This window comes from Lathyrus oleraceus, chromosome 2, assembly GCF_024323335.1.
Source record: "Lathyrus oleraceus cultivar Zhongwan6 chromosome 2, CAAS_Psat_ZW6_1.0, whole genome shotgun sequence".
NCBI classification, from domain to species: domain Eukaryota; kingdom Viridiplantae; phylum Streptophyta; class Magnoliopsida; order Fabales; family Fabaceae; genus Lathyrus; species Lathyrus oleraceus.
Window position 1 is genome coordinate 13,993,753 of NC_066580.1, and position 21,944 is coordinate 14,015,696.

The following is a 21,944-nucleotide window of genomic DNA, read 5'->3' on the forward strand; positions in this document are numbered from 1 at the left end:
TTTGGGAATTTCCTTAAAAAAGTGGATTATTTTTGTAAAAAAATAAAATACAAAAGGGATTGCTTGATATTGTAAAATTAATTTATATATATATATATATATATATATATATATATATATATATATATATATATATATATATGTTTTCTGCATTTTAAAATAAAATATTGGTTCTAGAAATGGTATATAAAATTATTGAAACATGCAATCCTTGACTTTGAAATAAAAAACATACAATAATAACGAAAAAAATTATACAAATTAATAATCCATTTTCACTACATAAGCAAAAGAAAGCGAAGCATTATTCTCTCATCGTCGCGATCTCCTCTTCCTCATTCAACCCTATCATCCGATCTCCGTTTTCCACTCAGGTGAACCTCTCGAATCCCCTTCTCTATCATCTTCACCCATTTCTCTTCCAATCTTATAGATTTTAATCCCGCAACACATCACAATATCCGTAATTTTTATTCTTTTAAAATTATTATTGCTGTTGTTTCGAAACGAAATCGATCTATTACTGGATTGATTTATAGTGTTGTTGATGAAATTTTGATTTGTCAAATTAGGTTTGAATTTGACCGTAAGTAATCATGTTTGGTGTTGTAAGACGAAGGGTTGCTTCTGGCGGCACATCTTCGGTGAGAATTCACTTTCATTATTCTATTTGAATTTTGTTTGTTAATCTATGGATTGTGAAGTTGTGAAGTAATTTAAGTGAAATCTGACACATGGTTGTGTATACTTTCAGTTGCTTGGTCAGTCTGGGCTGAAATTAAGGTCCGGTCCTGCTAGGGTTTCTTCCATTTTGGAAAAAGAGGTATTTTTCTGTTCCATAATGTTTGGTTTTGTGGTGATAAAAATTGATGTTGAGTGAATTGATTACAGCTAAATAGTGAGTTGAAGATGACTTGATTTATGTCTGGAAACATTAATTAAAAAAACGAGTTGAATAATAAATTTGAGTGTAAAAATAGAACCAGAATAAAGAACTATAATTTATGGCCGTAAGTTATAATCAATTTTGGACATAAAATCAATTATATTGCAGAGAAGTGGATCATGTCAAAGTGAGTTCTACAACTCTAGAATCAATTTTGCTAAACTTTTGAAAATAATGTCTATTATGTGGTTTCTGAGTTTTTCTGTGGTTTGAAAAGAAATTAGTCAAAAATTGTTCAGTTTAATTGTTCTTTTTGGTGCCGTTTGAGTTTTGTTCGAGTTCTCTTCCATGATGATGTTTGTGTTTTGTTCAAATTTGTTTTTACGATTTAAAGCATGCTGTTTGCTAATTGATACAAAGCTTTTTATATGAACTGCCTATGTTTGCCATCAGACGCTGCTTAAAGCCTTAGAATACAGACTACACATATACATGTTTCTTGGGATAATCTTGTTCGGTATGGAGGATGCCCTATTACCGTTATTTCCTCTTAGCTTCTATATTCTATTCTCTATATTGAATTTTTCTTTCTCTAAAAAGTTTATATTTAGTGGAAGGGTTAGCGTACATGCTAATGTTGTTTTAACTCTGTTTTTGTTACCTCAAGCAAGTTGTCCTAATATTATTTCTTTTCATTCTCACTGAATGTTTTCATTGTTTTGTATGTTGAACTTTTTAGTCGAGTCATGGAGGGTTCTTACAGCAAATTTTTTATTATGTTTAACAGATTGCATTAAGCTCAGGAGGTTGTCGGAATGTCCGGAATTTCAGTCACATAACACCTGGTATTATTTGTGCAACTTTTTAATTAAAATTCGTTAGCTGGTACAAACTTAAACGATTTATGTGATTAGGAAATTTATGTCACCATCTATTTTCTGTTGCAGGACGCTGGATTAATTCCAAACCTATAAGGTTAGTGGTTCCTTTTTTAGGCTTACCTATTGCTTTAGGATGTTTAGTTTTAATAAAAACATGTTGGCTCAAAACTAGAAAAGATATCTATAGCAATATTTAGTAATAGTAATATTTAAGTGGCTGAAATCGAAAAATTTAAGATTGAGCTCTCTAACAACTTCCTAATGTTAAAATTAGGTTTGGATTTTGGAGACTTCAATAGCATATATTTTAAATAAGGCTATAGAATGAAAATAAAATAATTTGTATATGTTTCCCATTTCCTAACCAAACAGGCTATTCAGGGGAACAAACTGAAAATAACGGTAATAAAGTTGGTTTTTAGAAAATGAAATAATGAAATTGTTCTCAAAACTGAACAAACTCTAAATTTTCATTATTTTATAAATAAAAATGAAACTTTAGATCTGTTTGAGTACTGCTCTGATAACCCTATTGCTATGCAGGGATGTCTTTCATCAGGAGGTTTCCATATGGAGGCGTTCATTTTCTTCGGATAATGGTGAGATATCAACGTGACTGTCAATTTTATCATTTTAGCTACCTGTATAGTTCAAGTTTATCTTTGTTCATAAGAGATAATTGCACATGCATTGTGGTTATGGTGAGAATTTTAGCTTTTATGGAAGAGGAATGTTTCACAATAATCTACGACTATGATGATAGAGTATTATGCACACATATATTTCTAAAATTTACTTCCTGTATAACTGATTTGTTGTAATAGAATTTAGAATGTATTATTTGTTTTAAAAAGGTAGCGTATTTCTATCCACTGTTATATAGAAGAATGGTAACCCTTGGGAGTTGGGTAATTGATCTGATCATTAATTTTCAGAATTATTATCAAATTGCTTAACTACATATTACATTTGTGAAGTTATGCTCTACTCCGTGTGCATTATGTCTTTTTTTACAAGAATTATGTGTGCATTTGCCACTTCTGCATATATGTCTGAAATTGTTGAATGTTCTAAAATGCAGTTTCATTTTATTAGTCAAGAGTCCAGAGTTTTGGGTATAGGACTGAATTGTCCCTTGAATGCTATTATTTGATCAGTGTAGCTTTATTCTGACATCTATGTTGTTCAATTGACTTGTTCAGTTTTCCCTTTCAATTGCTGATCTTTTTAAATATCAAATATAATTTTTATTTGTGATAAAGGAGATACTGTTGACGTTGTGGTGCCTCCCTTGGCTGAATCCATCGAAGATGGGACTCTTGCAAAATTTCTGAAGAGTATGATAACCAACTCCTTGTATATGATTTATTTACTGTTACTTGTTATTTTTAGTGGTTATTGGTGATTGACTTCACATTGTTTTGATGTATGAGAGCAGGGCCTGGTGACAGGGTTGCTGTTGATGAACCAATTGCTCAAATTGAAACAGATAAGGTATCATGTTCATACAACATGCAAATGTTTGTGTGAAGGATTTGGATGGTTATATGTTAGTCTTTTTCCTAAGGAATAATTAATGCTGTTTTCCTACTCCTGTATTAGGTGACAATTGACGTTTCAAGTCCCGAGTCAGGTGTTATTTTGAAGGTACTGTTTACTAAGTCCTGAACATTTTTACTCCCACCCTTGATGTCAAAAGTTATTACTCCCTTCTTTCTTTATTCTTTTAAGTAAATTTGTTCATGTGATCCATTGAATGAATTGCAGCTTCTAGCCAATGAAGGTGACACTGTTGAGCCAGGTCACAAGATAGCAATCATATCAAGGTCTGCTGATGCTACTCATGTTGCGCCATCTGAGTCAGCACCTGAAAAACCTGCTCCCAAGCCAACTCCAAAGGCTAGTGAACCCGAGGAGAAGAAAGCTCCTAAAGTTGAAACTACTACGAAAGAGAAGCCTAAAGCACCTGCTCCTCAAAGCTCTCCATCTGAGCCACAACTTCCTCCTAAGGAAAGAGAAAGACGAGTGAGTCATTATTTATTTTGTGATTGTTATATCTACTGGCTTAGTTTTGCTTAGCAACTTTATTTTAATATCTTCCTTCACTATCAAAGGTTCCTATGACAAGGATTCGGAAACGGGTTGCTACACGGTTGAAGGATTCCCAAAACACATATGCTATGTTGACAACCTTCAATGAAGTTGATATGTAAGTTTCATTGACTGTGTCAAATTGTAGCGCAGAAGTTTTGAATATTGCCTCAAGCTTTAGGGTTTTTCATGTGTAAATATTCACTATTATGCATCATTTCATAATGCCTACTTTAAATTAGAATATTGGAAACTGTGGGCACGATTCTTGTGGTACAAACAGTCTAAATTTATTGTTACTACACTTGTAATAATTGCCTTATATTGAATTACCATTCATTCTCTCACCGACTGCTCTGCGTTTTATGATAGGTCTAATTTAATGAAACTCCGTGCTGATTATAAGGATGCTTTTGTTGAAAGGCATGGAGTCAAATTGGGACTTATGTCTGGATTTATCAAAGTATGCTTTCAAATTATGGAATTATAGAGTAAATGATCATTCTTTCTTTCCTATAAAAATATCTTCATGTGCTTACTTTGGTTTCTATGTTAGGCTGCTGTCAATGCACTTCAACATCAACCGATTATAAATGCCGTCATTGATGGGGATGATATTATATACAGAGATTATATTGATATCAGCATAGCTGTTGGAACTCCAAAGGTTTTTATGAATCACCTCTACTCATTTCTATGTTTTATTATGTAGAGCAATTCTTGTGTTTGGATTTCTTATACTTCTGATGAAACCTAGCCATGTCACGGGCCTATGTTGATTGATGTTGTCATGGCTGGTCTGCAAAATTTTAAGGGATGGATTGAAGGAGCTAATTAAGTATAGATTTTCTCATTTGCATTTTTTGCTTGGCTATAAGTTATGTCATTAAATTTCAATTGCCTTTCCAGGGACTTGTTGTGCCAGTTATCCGGAATGCTGATACAATGAACTTTGCGGATATAGAAAAACAGATCAATACTTTTGCAAAGAAGGCTAATGCTGGAACTTTATCAATTGATGAGATGGCTGGAGGCACTCTAACAATATCAAATGGTGGTGTTTATGGCAGCCTTTTAAGTACACCTATTATCAACCCTCCTCAGGTTTGCATGTTCTGCTCAGGCGGCAATTTTGTGCATTTTTTTAGTACCCCTTTTACTTGCCATTGCTTTCTTTTTCTTTTTAACTCACCTAAATTTTGTGCATTTTTTTCCAAAGAAAGCTCATGCAGCTGTTGTGTTTTGCAGTCGGCAATCTTGGGTATGCATTCAATTGTGAGCCGCCCAGCTGTTGTTGGAGGAGTGGTTGTTCCAAGGCCACTGATGTACATTGCTCTAACATATGACCATAGAATCATTGATGGAAGAGAGGCAGTGTTCTTTCTACGACGCATCAAAGATACTGTGGAGGACCCTCGCAGGCTTTTGCTCGACATATAAACGGAGTCTCAAAGTCAGTTAAAGTAAACTAAAAACCTGTCAGAATTCTAATACCATAATGGGCACCCTTTTGTTTGGCTCTTGAATTGCGGCGTGGTTTACAGTATTTATATTTATTGAGCAAGTTCTTTAGGATCAAATCTCAGTTTATCTGACATAAACTCAGCATGTTTGTACTTTCCTTTCACCTATTCCCTCAAAAAATTGAGGGTCCAGTTTTTGGCTCATAAATTGTTCGAAACGAAGCTTATTACGGATTCCCTGAAGTAATACTGCTGTTTAAGTTCATGGTACTATTTGCTACTACAATTTTGCAATAAAAGAAATATTTTGAATTTTTTCTTTAAGGCTTTGTTGTAACAAGTTCAGGGTAGACATGGCAGCAAAACTTGCACCCGCGGGTATCCCCCGAGTTTGATGGGGAAAAACTTCTTTGGCTGGGTTTGAGTTTGGTTTGGGTATGCTACCTGCTCCTTTTTCGAGACTTTTATCTTTCTAAGAACACATACCCTCCAGGTGCATTTTATTAATGTTATGGTTGAAGTCACCACTTGTTTTGCTGGTATCGACCACTAATATTACATCCTAGTGTTGTATCTACTTTTCATAATTACGTTACAAGAACATCCCCTTTCAATGAATCGATTGTGTATGTTTGAATCAGCATTTCAATTGCCATTACTACATTTCAATGCACTTTTTATTTCAATGCATTTTTTAAAGTGATTTTAAGAAGTTTCAAGTTTTAACATCCGCGATAATGTGATTTGGTTGAATTTGACCCAATACCAAACACATACTTGATAGTATTTTGTATGAGAATTGCTCTCCAAAATCCTATAGGGTGTTTCCACAGCAACATGAGAAGTCACAACTGACTTTAGATTCTGAAGATGTATTTTAAGATGTTTTTTTTATATGTGCATATTGGTGAACCACTCTTATATTGTCAATTTAATTTAGAAATGTATATGTGAGATATTCCGGAGATGCACTTCTTCAAACTCAAGAATCTTGAATTGAGAAAGTCAAGAAAGATGTTACCGAAGCTATTATGGTTAACCTCAAGAATCTTGAATTGAGAAAGTCAAGAAAGATGTTACCGAAGCTATTATGGTTAACCTAACTCAAGGAATTCCTCAATCTCAATCACCTAATTTGCAAAATGTTTACTCAGATAGTTCTAGCTCATAACATTTAATGTGATTTCTGGAGGGCGCCCCAAACAATTTTGTGACAGAGGAAGCTATCATGGTGGTCGATCTAGAGGTCGTGGTGGTCAATTTGGCAATCACAGTTTGTTCAGTGTCAGATTTGCTACAAACCTGGACATGAAGCTAGCTATTGTTGTTATAGACACTCATATGAGCCCTATGGCAGTCATGGTTCCACTCAACAATTTACTTCTTATGGAGGTCCTTATTCAAACGTGTGGACATGTCCTCCCATACATCATAATGCAACTCCCAACGCCTTGCCACCCTTGCTTACAATAGTCAGTTCAATGCACTCAGGCCTGGTACCTTGATTCTGGAGCCACCCATCATGTCACGCTTGATGCCTATAACCTCATGAATGTTGTAAGTCTTCCTGGTTCAGATCAAGTGCATCTAGGCAATGGTCAAGGTTTGTCAATTCAGTCTTTTGGCTCAATGACCTTTTCCTCTAATTTCTACCCTAATACATATCTCAAATTAAATAACCTATTGTTAGTCCCTTCCATTACCAATAATTTAGCAAGTGTTAGCCAATTGCCATGGATAATTATGTATATTTTAAGTTTCATGCTAATGACTGTTTTATCAAAGGTCAGGTTTCTTCTAAAGTTCTATTAAGAGGCACTCTTGGGAGTGATGGCCTCTACAAGTATGACAATCTAGTCAAGCCCCCACCTCAAGCTCTCAATGTCTCAAGTCATCCAACTCAATGTCTCAAGTCATCAAACTCAGCCTAGTTCCAAGTTTACTTCTAATTTTGTTAAGTCACCCCTCTGTGATAACAATACTACTTGTATTTTCCCTATTTCCCCTAGCCAATATCATATATGACATTGTAGGTTGGCTCATCCCTAACATGAAACACTTAGGCATGTCCTTCACTTGTGTAATGTTCAAATTCCTAATAAAAACTCCTTTGATTTTTGTAATGCACGTTGTTTAGGCAAATCCCATAGGCTTCCCTTGTAGAAGCAAGCTTCAATCCAAGAAGTATTTTGATGAAGACAACATGCATCATTGTAAAAAGAGAAGAGCTACAAAGATATTTCAAACATCAAGTATTCAAAGCCGCATATGCATTTGATCAAGCTTCTTTTTCAAGTCAACCGTGTGCAAGATTGTTGATTCACTTCTTAGGTATATCTAACTCACTCTTAGATTAGTATACAAGTGTTCAACAATCATGATCTGTATTTGCATCTTTTAACATAACCATGTGTTAACGCATTGAAATGCAAGACACATTTTTCTTAAGGTATTTTTCTGCATTTCAACAGTGTTAACCGGTTAATCATATGGGTTAACCGGTTAACAGTCCAGTTTTTTGAAATCCTGTGTTAACGTTGTATGCGTTAACCGGTTAACCCATATGGTTAACCGGTTAACACTGTTCGTTGCAGTGAAAATGTTTTTGAAAAATTATATCTTTTCATCAATATTCATGAAGAAAATGATACCTCTTTGAAAAGGTGTTTTGGCAATATAAATTCTTGAATTTTCAAAATGAATTTTCACCTCCAAGAATTTTCATACAAACTTCAAATAATCACTCTCTCATATTTTCCTTCAATATTTTTCAAAAGTGTTCATAATAAAAGTTTCATCTCATTCTATTTTTTTTGAACACTTGTATATTATCCATTGAGTGAATTATTTATCTAAGGAGAAGATCAATCAAGAGAAGATTGATAATACTACACCTTGTTAAAATTATTCAAAGGAATTATTTCTGTTTGACTTGTGATCCAGGATTGTTGGACACAAGGGTTGGTGTTGAAGAGGATTGTTCTTCATACACTTGTTTATCTATAGGTTAGATAGTAGGCATCACCGTTTGTGTGAATATGCTGTACCATAATTTTAATTATAGTGAAATCTCTTTCGTGTGAAAGGGGAGTGGATGTACCTTCGGATTGTGAAGGGAACCACTATAATTTCCGGTGTCTTTTTACTTTCCGCAATTTATTTTTCCGCACTTAAACAAAATAACCAAAAACCGGAAACAAGATCGAAGATTTTTTTTTACCACCTAATTCACCCCCCCTCTTAGGCGCATTTACAACTTACATTTGGCATCAGTGCAAGTTATAGGTAACCTGTTCCTAGAGATCCAGCATGGCTTCCGCAAACATAAATCCGGTTTTCAAAGACGGTGGAAGTAGCAACAAGCCCCCACTCTTCTCCGGAGAATATTTCGATTTCTGGAAAATTAGAATGAAGGCACATCTTAAGGCCCAAGGGGAAGGTATATGGGAAGCAGTTGAAGAAGGTCCACACAAACCGGTGAATGTGGTGAATGGAGTTGGTATCCCAAAGTTGAAAAACACTTATGACGAAGATGATAAGAAAAGGATTCTGAATGAGAAGAAGGCAATCAACATACTCCAAAGCGCTCTCAGTATGGACGAGTTCTTCCGTATATCTCAATGTAAATCCGCAAAGGAGATTTGGGACACCTTGGTTGAAACACATGAAGGAACCACCGAAGTAAAGAGATCGAGGCTAAACACCCTAAGTCAAGAATATGAGATGTTCCGCATGCAGCCCGGTGAATCTATAGTTGCCTTACAAAAGAGATTCGTCCATCTAACAAATCACTTGATCGCTCTGGGTAAAACTTTCACTAATGATGATCTCAACCTGAAAGTCCTAAGATCTTTGACAAGAGAATGGCAACCGAAAGTGACCGCTATTTCGGAAAAGAAGAGTCTCTCAACGATGACATCCGCGTCTCTATTTGGAAAACTTCAAGAACACGAATTAGAACTTAGAAGGCTCGAGAAGCACGAAAGTCAAGAAAAGAAGTCCAAGGGAATTGCCTTGAAGGTTGATTCAAAAAGGGACAAAGATGATGAGACGTCCGAAGATGAGAACTTTATGCTTCTTGTAAAGAAGCTTGGTAAGTTTTTTAATAAAAATAAAAATTCCTCTTATCCTAAAAAGAATAACCATTTCAGGAAAAAGGAAGCATCCACATCAATGCAAGACGTTACGTGTTATGAATGTGGACAACAAGGTCACATAAAGCCGGACTGCCCAAAACTTGCAAAGAAAGGAGGATTCAAAGGCAAGAAGGAATTCAAAAACAAAAAAGCTTACGTCGCTTGGGACGATAATGAGATCGGTTCATCTTCGGAATCGGAAAGCGATGAATGTGCGAACATGGCTCTTATGGCTTCACATCACTCCGATGAAGAAATCGATGAGGTTAGTAGCAATTTTTCAGTTTATGACAATGACGCACAAGATGTTATAAATGAACTCCTAAAAGAATGCAAGACATTGTATAAAAGTATTTCATCCCAAAAGAAACAAATTTCATCCTTAGAAGAAAAAAATACTGCTTTGGAAAAATATATTGAAAGTGGAAAACAAAAGTTGATGGATGAAAAACAAAGCCTTGCATGTAAGAATTGTGAATCTTTATCTTTTAAAATTGTTCAACTTAAAAGAGTTTTAGAAAGATATGAAAAAGGTCAAATTGGGTTGGAAGAAATTCTTAAGCACCAAAGGTATTCTAATGACAAAAGTGGATTAGGATATTCTAAGTTTTCTAAACCAAGCACAAATAAGACCATTTTTGTTAAAGCAAGTGAACAAGTTGCAAAAGAGAAAATAAACAATTCTAAAATTATGCATCAAAGTCATAAAAAGAAAATGATTGCTAAGAAGAAGAATTATGTTCCTAGATATAGAAGTGATTTTCAACCTACTTGTTTTTATTGTGGAATCAAAGGGCACACACCTAATGCTTGTTATGTGCGAAACTTTAGCGTTCCAAAAGGGCATTATGTGTGGGTTAAAAAGGGTACTAACTACCAAGGACCCAAAGCAATTTGGGTACCTAACAAAACTTGATTTTGTTTTGTAGGTATGCTTGAAGACAACCTTGAATCAATGGTATCTTGATAGCGGTTGTTCAAAGCATATGACGGGCGACATCGACAAATTTTCACATCTATCTTTAAAGGCCAAAGGATATGTTACATACGGTGATGACACCAAAGGGAAGATCCTTGGAGTAGGAACCATTGAAGCACCTCCTTTTACCATCATCGAAGATGTCCTTTATGTTGAAGGCCTAAAGCACAATTTACTTAGCATAAGTCAATTGTGTGACAAAGGGTTCCGGATCAATTTCACAAAAGATGAATGTGTGATAGAGCATGAAGTCACCCATGACATTTTGCTAAAAGGTAAAAGGGTTAATAATATTTTTATGACTTCTTTTGATGATTCTTCCTTGAAGGTAAAATGCCTAATGACGAAAAACAACGAGGCTTGGCTATGGCATAAAAGATTCGCTCATATACACATGGAGCACATGAACAAATTAATAAAGCATGATCTTGTCGTTGGTCTTCCAAAGATTAAGTTCATCAAGGATAAGCTATGTGACGCATGCCAAAAGGGAAAGCAAACCAAGACAACTTTCAAATCCAAGAATGTTGTATCTTCGTCGAGGCCACTTCAACTCTTGCACATGGATCTCTTTGGTCCATCAAGAACGAAAAGTTTCGGAGGTAATGTTTACGGTTTGGTAATTGTTGATGACTTCTCTAGATATACGTGGCCTTTGTTTCTGGTACAGAAAAGCGATGCTTTCAAGGCTTTCAAAAAATATGCAAAACAAATTCAGAATGAGAAGTCTCTTTCAATAACCTCCATTAGAAGTGACCACGGGGGAGAATTTCAAAACACATTCTTTGAAGAATTTTGCGAAAAACACGGAATTTCCCACAACTTCTTCGCACCACGAACACCACAACAAAACGGTGTCGTAGAGAGAAAGAATAGATCCTTGGTGGAACTCGCAAGAACAATGCTCAGTGACTCCAACCTTCCTAAATATTTTTGGGCGGACGCAGTTAGCACAGCATGCTTTGTTAGCAACCGTGTCAACATTCGGCCGATTCTCAAAAAGACTCCGTATGAGCTTTTCAAAGGAAGGAAGCCTAATATATCCTTCTTTCACATCTTTGGGTGCAAATGTTTTGTCCTCAACAATGGAAAGGACAACCTTGGTAAGTTTGATGAGAAATCCGACGAAGGTATCTTCCTTGGCTACTCCCTATCTAGTAAGGCATTTAGAATTTTCAATAAAAGAACTCTTACTATTGAAGAATCAACGCATGTATGTTTTGATGAAACTAACCCCTCGAAAGAGGATAACTTTGTTGTTGATGACGATGATTATATAATAGATGTGTCACAAAAGGAACTTTCAAATGTTCAATCAATTCCACAAGAAGATGGCTCACCAATCATTGAAGAACATCATGATCTACCGAAAGAATGGAAAACTCATAGAGATCACCCCATCGATAAAGTTATTGGTGATATTAGCCAAGGCGTTGCAACACGACTAAATCTCAAAGATGCTTGTCTCAACATGGCTTTTGTGTCTCAAATAGAACCAACCAAAGTTGATGAAGCCTTAGGCGACGATCAATGGATAGTAGCAATGCAAGAAGAACTCAACCAATTCGAAAGAAATCAAGTTTGGAGTCTTGTACCAAGACCGGACAACAAGCACATCATTGGAACAAGATGGGTCTTCAAGAACAAACTTGATGAGAATGGGATCATAGTTCGTAACAAAGCAAGATTGGTCGCACAAGGATACAACCAACAGGAAGGAATTGATTTTGATGAGACGTTCGCTCCGGTAGCAAGGTTAGAAGCAATTCGATTATTACTTGCTTTTGCTTGTTCTATGAACTTTCAATTGTTTCAGATGGATGTCAAAAGCGCTTTCCTAAATGGCTATATCAATGAAGAAGTCTATGTCAAACAACCTCCGGGTTTTGAAGACTTCAAGAACCCTTCACATGTTTACAAGTTGAAGAAAGCACTATATGGTTTAAAGCAAGCACCGAGAGCGTGGTATGACCGCCTCAACAACTTTCTATGTGAAAAGGGATTTGTAAAAGGAAAGGTTGACAAGACTCTGTTCATAAAGAAGATCAAGGGTAACACCTTATTGGCTCAAGTCTATGTCGACGACATCATCTTCGGTTCAACAAATAAAGATCTTTGCGAAGAGTTTTCAATCATGATGCAAGGAGAATTCGAGATGTCCATGATGGGAAAATTGAACTATTTTCTTGGACTACAAATCAAGCAAACCAAGGATGGCATCTTCATCAACCAATCCAAGTATTGCAAGGAATTATTGAAAAGATTCGATATGGATAGTTGCAAAGTGATGTCCACTCCTATGGGATCCGGAATGTACGTTGATCAAGATGAATCCGGGATGTCAATAGATATTACAAAATATCGAGGTATGATTGGTTCATTACTATATTTGACGGCAAGCCGTCCTGACATTATGTTTAGTGTATGTTTGTGTGCACGCTTTCAAGCAAACCCGAAGGAATCGCATCTCACCGCCGTGAAGAGGATTATGAAATATCTCAAAGGAACAACGAACGTCGGACTATGGTATCCAAAAGGTAGTATATGCTCCTTGATTGGTTATTCTGACGCTGACTATGCAGGCTGTAAGACCGATAGAAAAAGCACAAGTGGTACTTGTCACATTCTCGGGAATGCACTAGTGTCGTGGGCATGCAAGAAGCAAGCATGTGTCGCACTTAGCACGGCCGAAGCAGAGTACATTACAGCAGGCAGTTGTTGTGCACAAATTTTATGGCTTAAGCAACAACTTCTGGATTTTGGTGTAGACCTCGGCTGCATTCCTCTTCGATGCGATAACACATGTGCCATCAACATCACAAAGAACCCGGTCATGCATTCAAGGACGAAGCACATAGATATCCGACATCATTTCCTTCGAGATCACGTGCTTAACGGAGATGTAGATGTTACGTTCGTGGATACACATAACCAACTCGCTGACATATTCACAAAACCATTGGCTAAAGAGCAATTCTTCAAGATTCGGTGAGAACTTGGTATTCTCAATGAAGGTGACATCTAACCTTGTCTTCAAATTACTTGCTATGTGGTATAGTTGCTAAAAATGTGTTTACTTTCAGTTGTTATGTTATGCAATGCTAGCACTTCTTTTTCGCCGCTTTCCGTCTGTCTTACTTTCGCATGTCCAAATATTATCCGTTTTAAAATATTTTTAAATCGAAAGTTGCGTATTGATAAGTGCTAACACTGTGTGTAAAATTTTTGTAAAAATCTTTTCCCGATTCTTCAAAACGGAGCTGCTGTTTTTCTTTTATTTTTGGAAAATTTCAGTCCGTTAACCGGTTAACGGTATAGGTTAACCGGTTAACACCTCCAAAACAGCAACTCTGTTTTCGTTTTCAAATACAGACTTTTTAAAATTAATTGTTTTTATTTTATTATGTGTGTTTATGTTCAATGCATGTGCTTTACTCTTTCACCTACACCTCATAACTCTCTCCTCCCTCATTACTCACCATAAACCCTTCATCTCTTTTCATTCAACTTTCAATCTTCTTGAGTGTTGTTTCTTTAAAGCACCATTAAACTCCACTCAACCATACCCACCTACTAACTCTCAAATCCTTTTCCAAAAATCCATCTCAAAACCCTAGAATCTCCACCTTCTTCATGGCTCCTCCAAGAATGGGAAAGGCTCCTGTATCATCATCTAGCAGTGAAGAGGAAGAGTTGAAAATGGAAACAGCCAAGAAAAGGAGAATGGATTTCAAAGTCAGGGTTAGACATCTGCTTAAGGGTAAGTATGTGAATCTCAAATCCTTCACTACCTTCTCTTTCCCTGAGCTGTTGAGATATCAAGGGTTGCATGCGTTCATAACCGATAATGGGAAAATTTACACTGATTTGGTAAAATCCTTTCTGAACCATCTTACTTTAAATCTGAATGATGATGATCAACATATGCTGTCTGCAACTGTGAGAGACTGTGAAATTGTTACAGACCTAAGGTCGTTGGCTGCGTCTCTTAAGATTCCCTATTCAGGATTTTTCCTTCGGAAAGGTGTTAATTATGATGAAGGAAAATGGGCCCAATATGATAAGATGGAATACTACTACTCTATCTGCAGATTTCCAAGGGAGGTTGTTGTGTCGGGACAACGCACTTCTCGCATACTCTGTTATGCTAAGAACCTGTCGGTTGATGATCGTATGCTGCATTATGTTATCTGCCATGTCTTGCTGCCAAAGGATTCAAACCTGTCTCAAATCAATGATTTGGAGATGCAAGTTCTATTTGCGGTGAAGAACAAAATCCGAGTTAATTGGCTGCCCACTATGATGTATCATCTGAGACAGCAACTTTCTCTCAAAACAAGGCTGCCATACGGTCGTCTTATCTCAAGGATTTTGGAACTCACAGACATGGAAATCGGGAGAGAACCGTTTCTGGCTATGACCACTACCGCCAATGAAATCAACGGCGTTACCATAATGAAGAATACCGGAATTATTCAAAGCAATGACGGTTCCTACAAGTATGATGACGGGTCCTCTTCTTCAAACTTCACTATTCCGGAAGGTGGCATTACAAATGAGTTTCTCTATACCACCATGATGAGCCACCACCGTGAAACCACCCGCGTTATCAAGAGTCTTCGGAACCTAGTGTTGAGTTCCCGCAACCTTCCCGTGGAAGATGATGAAGGTGAAGACGGTAGTGAAGCGGATGGCGAGGAGGATGAGGCCGGTTCGGAAGAAGAATAAAGCACTATGTTTTTTCTATGTTTCTGTTATATGTTGTTCTATTGTTTTTGTTGTTAAACTATGTTTATGCTATTTATGCTTACCGAACACTTAACTTTTAATCCATTTTTTTTTCTGTCATAATCTGTGATTCAAAGTTTATCTGATGATCACAAAATGTGTGTATGCTTGTATACTTTTCCTTTTTCATAAGTCTCTTCCTTTTTGCTAATGCCAAAGGGGGAGAAGACTTGTTTCTCTAATGGTTTCTCTATGCAGAATTGTTGTATGCCTCTCATTTAGGGGGAGTTCTTAAACTTAGGGGGAGAATCAACTTAGAGAAACTTCACTCTCAAGCATCTATCTCAAAGTGGTTGTCATCATCGAAAAGGGGGAGATTGTAGAAGCAAGCTTCAACCCAAGAAGTATTTTGATGAAGACAACATGCATCATTGCAAAAAGAGAAGAGCTACAAAGATATTTCAAGCATCAAGTATTCAAAGCCGCATATGCATTTGATCAAGCTTCTTTTTCAAGTCAATCGTGTGCAAGATTGTTGATTCACTTCTTAGGTATATCTAACTCACTCTTAGATTAGTATACAAGTGTTCAACAATCATGATCTGCATTTGCATCTTTTAACATAACCATGTGTTAACACATTGAAATGCAAGACACATTTTTCTTAAGGTATTTTTCTGCATTTCAACAGTGTTAACCGGTTAACCATATGGGTTAACCGGTTAACAGTCCAGTTTTTTGAAATCCTATGTTAACGTTGTATGCGTTAACCGGTTAACCCATATGGTTAACCAGTTAACACTGTTTGTTGCAGTGAAAATGTTTTTGAAAAATTATATCTTTTCATCAATATTCATGAAGAAAATGATACCTCTTTGAAAAGGTGTTTTGGCAATATAAATTCTTGAATTTTCAAAATGAATTTTCACCTCCAAGAATTTTCATACAAACTTCAAATAATCACTCTCTCATATTTTCCTTCAATATTTTTCAAAAGTGTTCATAATAAAAGTTTCATCTCATTCTATTTTTTTTGAACACTTGTATATTATCCATTGAGTGAATTATTTATCTAAGGAGAAGATCAATCAAGAGAAGATTGATAATACTACACCTTGTTAAAATTATTCAAAGGAATTATTTCTGTTTGACTTGTGATCCAGGATTGTTGGACACAAGGGTTGGTGTTGAAGAGGATTGTTCTTCATACACTTGTTTATCTATAGGTTAGATAGTAGGCATCACCGTTTGTGTGAATAGGCTGTACCATAATTCTAACTATAGTGAAATCTCTTTCGTGTGAAAGGGGAGTGGATGTACCTTCGGATTGTGAAGGGAACCACTATAATTTCCGGTGTCTTTTTACTTTCCGCAATTTATTTTTCCGCACTTAAACAAAATAACCAAAAACCGGAAACAAGATCGAAGATTTTTTTTTACCACCTAATTCACCCCCCCCTCTTAGGCGCATTTACAACTTACATCCCTTTTATACTTCTATGAAAGCCTATACCAAATCTCTTGAATTAGTATTTTGTGACTTATGGGCCCCTGCCCGTGTAACTTCTTCTTGTGGGTTTACCTACTTTCTCACTTGTATGGATGCCTATAGTAGATATACATGGATCTATCTCTTAAAACTCAAGTCTCACACACTAACCACTTTTAAACAATTTCCTGACTATAAATTCTTAAAATCCTTTGGGTGTGCTTGCTTTCCCTTTTAAGGCACTATAATACTCACAAACTTGACATGCATTCCAAGGAATGTGTATTTCCTAGTTATTCTCCAACACACAAAGGATACAAATGTCTAGATCTTAGTGGAAAGATTTTCATTTCTAAGGATGTACTTTTTAATGAGGTGAGGTATCCTTATCCTGGCTTGTTTGCTACAACTAGGTCTAAGAACACTATGCCCATTCCTGTTCCATCATATGTCCTTCCTGCATCTTTTCCGTCTCCTAATTCTAGTGCTTTGTCTTCATTTGACTGACACCACTCATCCATACTAGATTCTAGGTTCTCCCATCTTCATCATTCACATGCTCCTAGTTAAGTTAACACTTCATCTTTTACTAATCCTCTTGAGTTTAACCATGTTGCCTCCCTTATGCAGATGGCCAGTCCTTAATCTGAGCCTAAATCTGCTACTGAACCTGACCCTACCTATCCAGGCTGAATATGAACCTTCTTAAAAATAACACTTGGACTTTGACTTGTCTACCCTTTCACAGGCAACCAATTGGGTGTAAATGGGTGTTTAGACTCAAAGAAAACCCTGAAGGCATTATCAATAAATATAAGGATAGGATGGTTGCTGAGGAATTTCACCAAAGATAGCTTTGACTTTAATGAGACCTTCTCACTAGTGGTCAAGCCTATCACAATAAGAACAATCCTCACACTTGCAATATCTCAAGGCTGGGCTATCCGACAACTGGACATCAACAATGCATTTTTGAGTGGGTACCTAAATGAGGAAGTTTACATGGTACAACCTCCTGGTTTTAAGAAAACTGACTCTAATTTGGTATGTAAACTGAACAAGGAATTCTATGGTCTTAAACAGGCTCCAAGGGCCTGGTTTGACAGGTTAAAAGTACCCTCTTGGGACTTAATTTTATTGCCAGCAAGTGTGATCCCTCCTTGTTTATGATGCACACTTATACTCAATGTACTCTTGTCCAGATATATGTGAATGATATTATGATCACTAGTTCATCTAAGGTGTTCATTCAACAACTCATTGCAAAATTGAATTTGTCATTTTCTTTGAAGGACCTAGGCCAACTGGAATACTTTATATGTATTAAAGTGCATCGTCTCCCTAATGGATATCTACTCCTATCTCAAAACAAATATGTGAAAGACCTACTCATCAAAGCTGACATGGCTTCTTCTAACAACATGACTTCACCTATGGAATCTAGTGCAAAATTATCCAAGGTTGGGTATGCTAGAGTTGTGTGGGTATCCGCCAACAAAAAAAATATGTTTATTTATTTATGGAGCAAATACAAATATCATATTTATCCTAATGGGGATGACACATATATCATACTATCCGCCCCCATGGATATATTTACATCCATAATTTGATATGGTTTTATTGAACTAACTGTTAGTTATAGTCTCTGTATCAAACAGACTCTTTGACACATTTTTAACCTGAACTATTTATAGAAGTGCTTCTTCGAAATATTTTGAAGATGCATTTCCGAATTATTTTTTGGTAAAATGGGGATGTCTCACTTGCAATACCTTTTTTTGTGTGTATATTGTGTGCGTCTGAAAATGCATCTACAAAAATAAAAATGGCAAAATCGAATTTTCAGTATGTTCACCCTAACCCCATAGGGGTGGGAAAAGTAACCCTCTTTTGGATTAGCCTTTTGTGTGGCAAATGTTGATTGGGTTTATTAGTCATTATTGTACTACATAATCGTACGAGATTTTACCCTGCCACCCCCCAGTTTGACCTAGCACCCCACATAGGGTTGCAATTACAAGTATATCCTCACATAGAATTACCAGATCTTTGAAAAGTTTATGCACTTACCGGATTTTCCCCTAAAGTATAAGATTTTTTTTGCCATTTTTTTCGTTTGGATGAAGAAATACCAGACTTACTGAAAAAATACTGGATATTTTCGAAATTGCCGATAAAAACTCATGGGAATCTGCAAATTTATGGACGAAATATCGAGTTTTTGAAAAATCCGATGCATATATACCGAGAGTTTGAAAAATCCGATGTAGTTTTACTAGATATTTTGAAAAATCGAGTTAACTATAAGACCTATAAGATATTTTGAAAAATTCGGTACTAGTTAAATTTTCCAATTTTTTTGAAAAGTCCGATAGGCAGTACTGTGATTTAGAAAAAAAACATATTTTTTGACATTTTAAACAAACTATAGCCGATCAAATATATACATATAATGCAAAAAATGCTACAATATCAATATAAAACAAATCACGTTGACTTCCTAACTTATTCCCACCGCCTAATACATCCCACATATGCTGACTCTCATGCTCTTACACCTTCACTGCAATTCTGTCTCCATCATTCTCTAACGGGAGGCAAAGGAAAATTAAATTTCAGATTCACCTGAACCTAATGACTATTGTCAATACAACCAACTGCAATAATTTTGTGTCTACTCGAAGCTATGCATGATCATTTTATTAATTTTACCATTCAAAACAAACAAGTTTAAGAGAAAATAATTTCACAACATGCAAGGAGATTACAATTAAAAATGTTGAAATAGACAAATAATCGTCACATTAAGGATGAACTTTCTTTTCTGATCCACTGGCTTTACAGGACACTTCCCGAAGTCTTTGCATTCATCAGGGTAAGGGAATGTTCACCATATTAGGACCATTTCCGAAACTCAATTGCCCGTTGTCGATCAACTCTTGAACCTCTTCTTTGAAGACCTTACAATCCTCGATTTAGTGCCCCACTACTCCATCATGAAACTCACACCTGACATCAGGATTGTACCAAGGATGAAATGGCAATTTTATGGGTCTAGTCTTTCTGGGAGTCATCAATAAGGTTTGGACCAGATAAGACCATAATTGACTGTATGTCATTGGAATTGGGTCATACTGGCGAGTCTTTCCTGATCATTTATTCAAAGGGTTGCGTTGATTCTGATGCTGATGTTAATTGTTTAGATTTCGAGCCTACTGATTCTGATGTCGACGCTGATACAGAATCTTAGCCTACTGATTCTACAGTCTTAGCCATGGTTGCTGTTACTGATGATCGGGAGGTAGTGGTTGCTGGCATAACACTTTTTGGAATTGCTAGTTGCCCATTTTAACCAACCAAAGGTTGGGGTGAGCATGCTCGTTGAAATTGGTCTGATGATATATGAATTCTTTTCTTTCAACCTTATTACAAGATGCAACCCTTTTAGATCTATCTCCTATTTCTTCTCTGCTTCCACTAGCGTGGATTATGGCATTATAGTTTTGTGGTGCTATCTCAGCATTCTCGCAGGGAAACAAAGATATTTGATTAGCCATATGTTTGACCTTTTTCTTGTGGTACAAGATCTTAAGGGGTTTCAGAAATCCCTTGTTTTCCTTACTACATGGCTTAGGAATCAAGACATCAGTATTTGGGCCTTCTTCCGTAAGGGATGGGGACCTTGTATTGAACAACCTTTTGGACTTTGATATTAAAACTCTTGCATTCTTCGATAGGGTGCCCCATTGTTCCAGTTATATACTCGCACTGGACCTTTAGATGCTCTTCTTCAAAGAGTAGGCTCTTGTTGTCGATCAACTATCGTACTTTAGCTTTCAACCCCATGAAAGTATCCAAGCAATGTCCTACTACCCTCTTCATGGTACTCACATGTTACGTTTGGGTTGTACGAGGCAAAATGTGGTGCTGACATATACTTGATAGACCGAGGGGTTACCAATGAATTCTGAATCAAGTGCAGTTATAGCTTACTACACGATACAAGAATCAGGTCGAAGCAAGCTTTGTTCTCCATGTTCTGATTCTGATTCTAGATCTTATTCTGACTCTGGTGATCTTGGAGAGGAACAAACAAAGGTTGCTGATATGGAAGCCTTGGAGACAAGGGTTGAAGGTGATATCCGGAAGGAAGACTATAAGCCAAAAAATGAGGGGTCTCCGTCTTAGACTGCTGCTGACCTGAGGTAACATCATATGGATGTAGAGAGGTAACCCTTTCTGTTGCAGCAAATGGTGTGGGATTGCCCTCTCTTCTTAATAAAGCTTATAGGGTTTCCATGACCCAATCCATTTGACTTTTCAACTGATTGACTTCCTCTCTCATCAATTCCTGACCTTGTTGAAGCTTGTCCATAGTCTTATGAGACATCCTTCACGTTCTAAGCACATACTAGGTAATCAGCTTACTGGTTATGGACAAAGGACGAAATGATTTTTTTGTGTATGGAGAAAATATGCATGCACCCTGATGAAGGCGGATGCATGAATTTTTTATTTTTGATATGCAAAAATACAATGCCATGTTATGCATGTATGAAAAAAGGGTATGCACGACGCAATTTGATCCACATATGGTTTCTTATGGTAGGAAGGTTCTGGGTGCTTTACACATAAAGTTCTCACCAGGTCAGATCTAGGGTTGTGATGAAGTTCCCTAGAGTCATGGATCTAACATGAAAATATTGTCGCCTACGGAAAATTACTTGTCAAACAATAATATCCTCAAGAGGATCTCTTCTAGGTGAGGCTTTCATGCCAAACACACGAGATATACATCTCACGACTAACACTATGCAACCATCGACTTCGGGATTCTAGACACGGTTCTCATAGTCAGGATTCAACATGAAAAAATTACTTGCCGAACAACAGTACCTCCAAGGGAATATATTATAAGTGAGGTTTTCATACGAACCCCACGAGATATACATCTCGTAGGAAAACACTATGCAACCATCATTCCTAGTAGGCCATGAGTTTAATGTTCTAAAAAGGTTTTTAGAGTCACGAATCCATCATGAAAATATTGTCGCCTACGGAAAATTACTCGCCAAACAAAAATACCCTAAAGAGGATCTACACCAAGTGAGGTTTTCATGCCAACCCCACAAGATATACATCTTGCAGACCAACACTATAACCATCGTCCTATCTTATGTTTTCTCTCAAGACTCGGGGGTAAAGCCTCTCCAACAATATATTGAAGCCACCAAAATGTCCATACCAATAAAAAATGGAAACCATATAGCAGATATAAGATAACAACA

At 36.6% G+C, this 21,944-nt stretch overlaps 1 protein-coding gene across 1 annotated transcript; it reads left to right on the forward strand.

Annotated features, from left to right (window-relative positions):
* Positions 1 to 209: 209 nt before the first annotated feature.
* LOC127117669 (dihydrolipoyllysine-residue succinyltransferase component of 2-oxoglutarate dehydrogenase complex 1, mitochondrial) lies at positions 210 to 5,645 on the forward strand. The gene is made up of 15 exons (XM_051047757.1): positions 210 to 374; positions 573 to 644; positions 755 to 823; positions 1,674 to 1,731; positions 1,834 to 1,861; positions 2,311 to 2,366; positions 3,030 to 3,104; positions 3,206 to 3,261; positions 3,370 to 3,414; positions 3,535 to 3,792; positions 3,882 to 3,976; positions 4,231 to 4,321; positions 4,415 to 4,525; positions 4,768 to 4,962; positions 5,107 to 5,645. Exons 2-15 carry the CDS (start codon positions 597 to 599, stop codon positions 5,296 to 5,298), a joined length of 1,377 nt encoding a protein of 458 aa, XP_050903714.1. The 5' UTR covers positions 210 to 374; positions 573 to 596; the 3' UTR covers positions 5,299 to 5,645.
* Positions 5,646 to 21,944: the final 16,299 nt, after the last annotated feature.

What these genes read in the sequence shown, in the direction of transcription:
- LOC127117669 (XM_051047757.1), top strand. Translation starts at nt 597, where the DNA reads ATGTTTGGTGTTGTAAGACGAAGGGTTGCTTCTGGCGGCACATCTTCG. An exon ending in CTTCCATTTTGGAAAAAGAG is followed by an intron (nt 824 to 1,673) that starts GTATTTTTCTGT and finishes TATGTTTAACAG; the next exon opens with ATTGCATTAAGCTCAGGAGG. An exon ending in TCTTGCAAAATTTCTGAAGA is followed by an intron (nt 3,105 to 3,205) that starts GTATGATAACCA and finishes GTATGAGAGCAG; the next exon opens with GGCCTGGTGACAGGGTTGCT.